This window comes from Gossypium hirsutum, chromosome D08 (genome assembly GCF_007990345.1).
Source record: "Gossypium hirsutum isolate 1008001.06 chromosome D08, Gossypium_hirsutum_v2.1, whole genome shotgun sequence".
NCBI lineage: Eukaryota > Viridiplantae > Streptophyta > Magnoliopsida > Malvales > Malvaceae > Gossypium > Gossypium hirsutum.
In genome coordinates, this window is record NC_053444.1 from 1880162 (window position 1) to 1882402 (window position 2241).

The 2241-nt window shown below is 34.6% G+C and overlaps 1 protein-coding gene across 1 annotated transcript; it reads right to left on the bottom strand.

The window, feature by feature from the left end:
• Positions 1-825: 825 nt before the first annotated feature.
• LOC121220060 (receptor-like protein 9DC3) lies at positions 826-1584 on the bottom strand. Its single transcript, XM_041099210.1, has one exon. It carries the CDS (start codon positions 1582-1584, stop codon positions 826-828), a length of 759 nt encoding a protein of 252 aa, XP_040955144.1.
• Between the last annotated feature and the right edge of the window lie 657 nt (positions 1585-2241).

The window sequence follows — 2241 nt, forward strand, 5'->3', positions numbered from 1 at the left end:
TCGATTTAAATAAAATCAATATCATTCGAATTCAACATAACAAACAGAGGAAGTAAACTTCTATATGGATCCACCTCCGCCCCTTGGCCTTCGCCCTTGTGGATCCCCCCATCTTGCCACTTATATTTTATTTTAATAAGAATTTGGGTCACAACTCTAACACTTTCAAATATTTTATTTAATAGTTATTTTAACTTATAAATATTAAAAATCAATAAATTAAGTTTAAATTTCTATTTAATGAAATAAAAACTTGGAAAATGAAAATATACATATCTTAAAAGGAAAAAAAAATTAAGTTAAAGTACTAGTTGCTTAACAGCTTATGTTTATGCACTACTTATAAAATTTAAGTGTTGATGGTTTTATATTAAGAATAAGAATTGAAAGTTGAAGAACAATAAATCAATTGTTTCATTAAATTGAACAAATTTATTATTTCAATCTTATAATTTATAATTATTTGTGAAATTTGGCTTGCAAATCATATTTAAACTCCTTCATAACAATTACAATTTGGCATCAAAATTCATATTTAATATTTGCCTAAAAGTTTAAGTTTATGGTGTACTTAAAACATATCTACACAACACTCACAAATACAAATTTAAAAATTATGATCAACACAAAGACCCTTGCTCCCAAGGAACTGAACATGCTGAATCTTTCCATCCAATTCAATCTTGAGTTCTAATGCCACTATCACAAATTACAAAAATAGAAAAAAATAAACATTTTTTTAACTAAAATAATAGATTAAGAAAGATGAAACTTAAGAAATACTTGTTAGAAAAGAAACTCACCTAAGTGATGTTGGATGCATAGCTAGTTTCTTCTTGGTCTGTTTCTTCGTATCCACCTCATGAAATTGTATTGCCAGTCTCTCTCCACCTTTCTAACAAGCCACCATGGTCTTCTGATTGTGAATACAATGTATCCCAAGCTCAGTCCTACCACCACTCCACTTCCATACCCCATCAATACAACTTGCCAAAAGAAGGGTATTTCAGAACCTTCATGTTCCACCACCAATGGTGAAGGCGGTTCAGGCCCCCCATGGTTGATGCATGGCTTAGACAATGGTAATCCACACAATCCCAAGTTACCGCTGTAGGAATCATTATCAAAGGTATCGAATTGGTTCCCATGAGGAATTGGTCCAACAAGATTGTTGTTTGAAAGATTCAACACTTCAAGAAATGTTAGCTTCGTCATTTGAGCTGGAATCTCGCCACTGAGCTTGTTTGATGAAAGATCCAATGATTCAAGTTCTACCAAATTTCTAAATGATGCTGGGATAGAACCAGTGAAGTTGTTGTGAGAGAAGTTGAGCATTTGTAGGGAAATAAGTTGCCCGACGTCCTCAGGAATTTTTCCACAGAATTGGTTGTTTGACAAGTCAATAGATACGAAAATGGCTACTGTCTTTGTCAATTCCATCTCCAATCTTTTCGTTGTCACATTCACAGAAATTTCATCACCACTATCGCCATATGCCTCAGGAATTTGAACAATACCCCTGCCAATTCTCCTACCAACTTGGAAGACTGAGGAGTATAACCACTCTTTAGGTTTCTCTTTCATTGCTCTCAAATTTTGAAAGAGTTTCGTGGGCAATGTACCCGTAAACTTATTTCCAGAGAGATCAATTAGTCACAATGTAGAGAAGTTAGATGAAGCTATGGAATGAGGCAGTGATCCATAAAATCTATTAAATCTCAAGATAAGAACTTGTAGTCTTGGAAGCGACTCTAACCAATGGGGAAACCTATCCGTTAACTTATTGTTCCCTAAATTCAAAAGTTCCAATGAAGTACAGTTAGCCAAAGATAGCGGCACTAATCCTTCCAATTGATTGTTATTGAGTAAAAGATGGCTCAAGTCACTATTTCTCAAAAAAGAATTAGGGATCTTGCCAATGAAGTTGTTCATTTGCAAATCCAAGAGCTGGAGACATCCGATATTTCCAAGGCAATCAGGAATAGTTCCACTCAAGTTGTTTTTGGACAAGTCCAGAACTGTAAGTTGACTCCAATTGCAAATAGAAGAAGTGATATTTCCTATCAGAAAGTTGGAATGAAGGTTGAGATATTCCAAACTGTTACCCGGAAATTGCTCCAAAGCAGTCAGAAAGTTATGAGAAAGGTCCAACCATAGCAATCCTTCCCACCGTACAGCTTCCCATTTGGAAATTCCACCAGAAATCATGTTATTGGAAAGATCTAAAATTTGCAAGTACGA

Coding starts and splice junctions, on each gene's coding strand:
- LOC121220060 (XM_041099210.1), bottom strand. CDS start 1,584: ATGAAAGAGAAACCTAAAGAGTGGTTATACTCCTCAGTCTTCCAAGTT.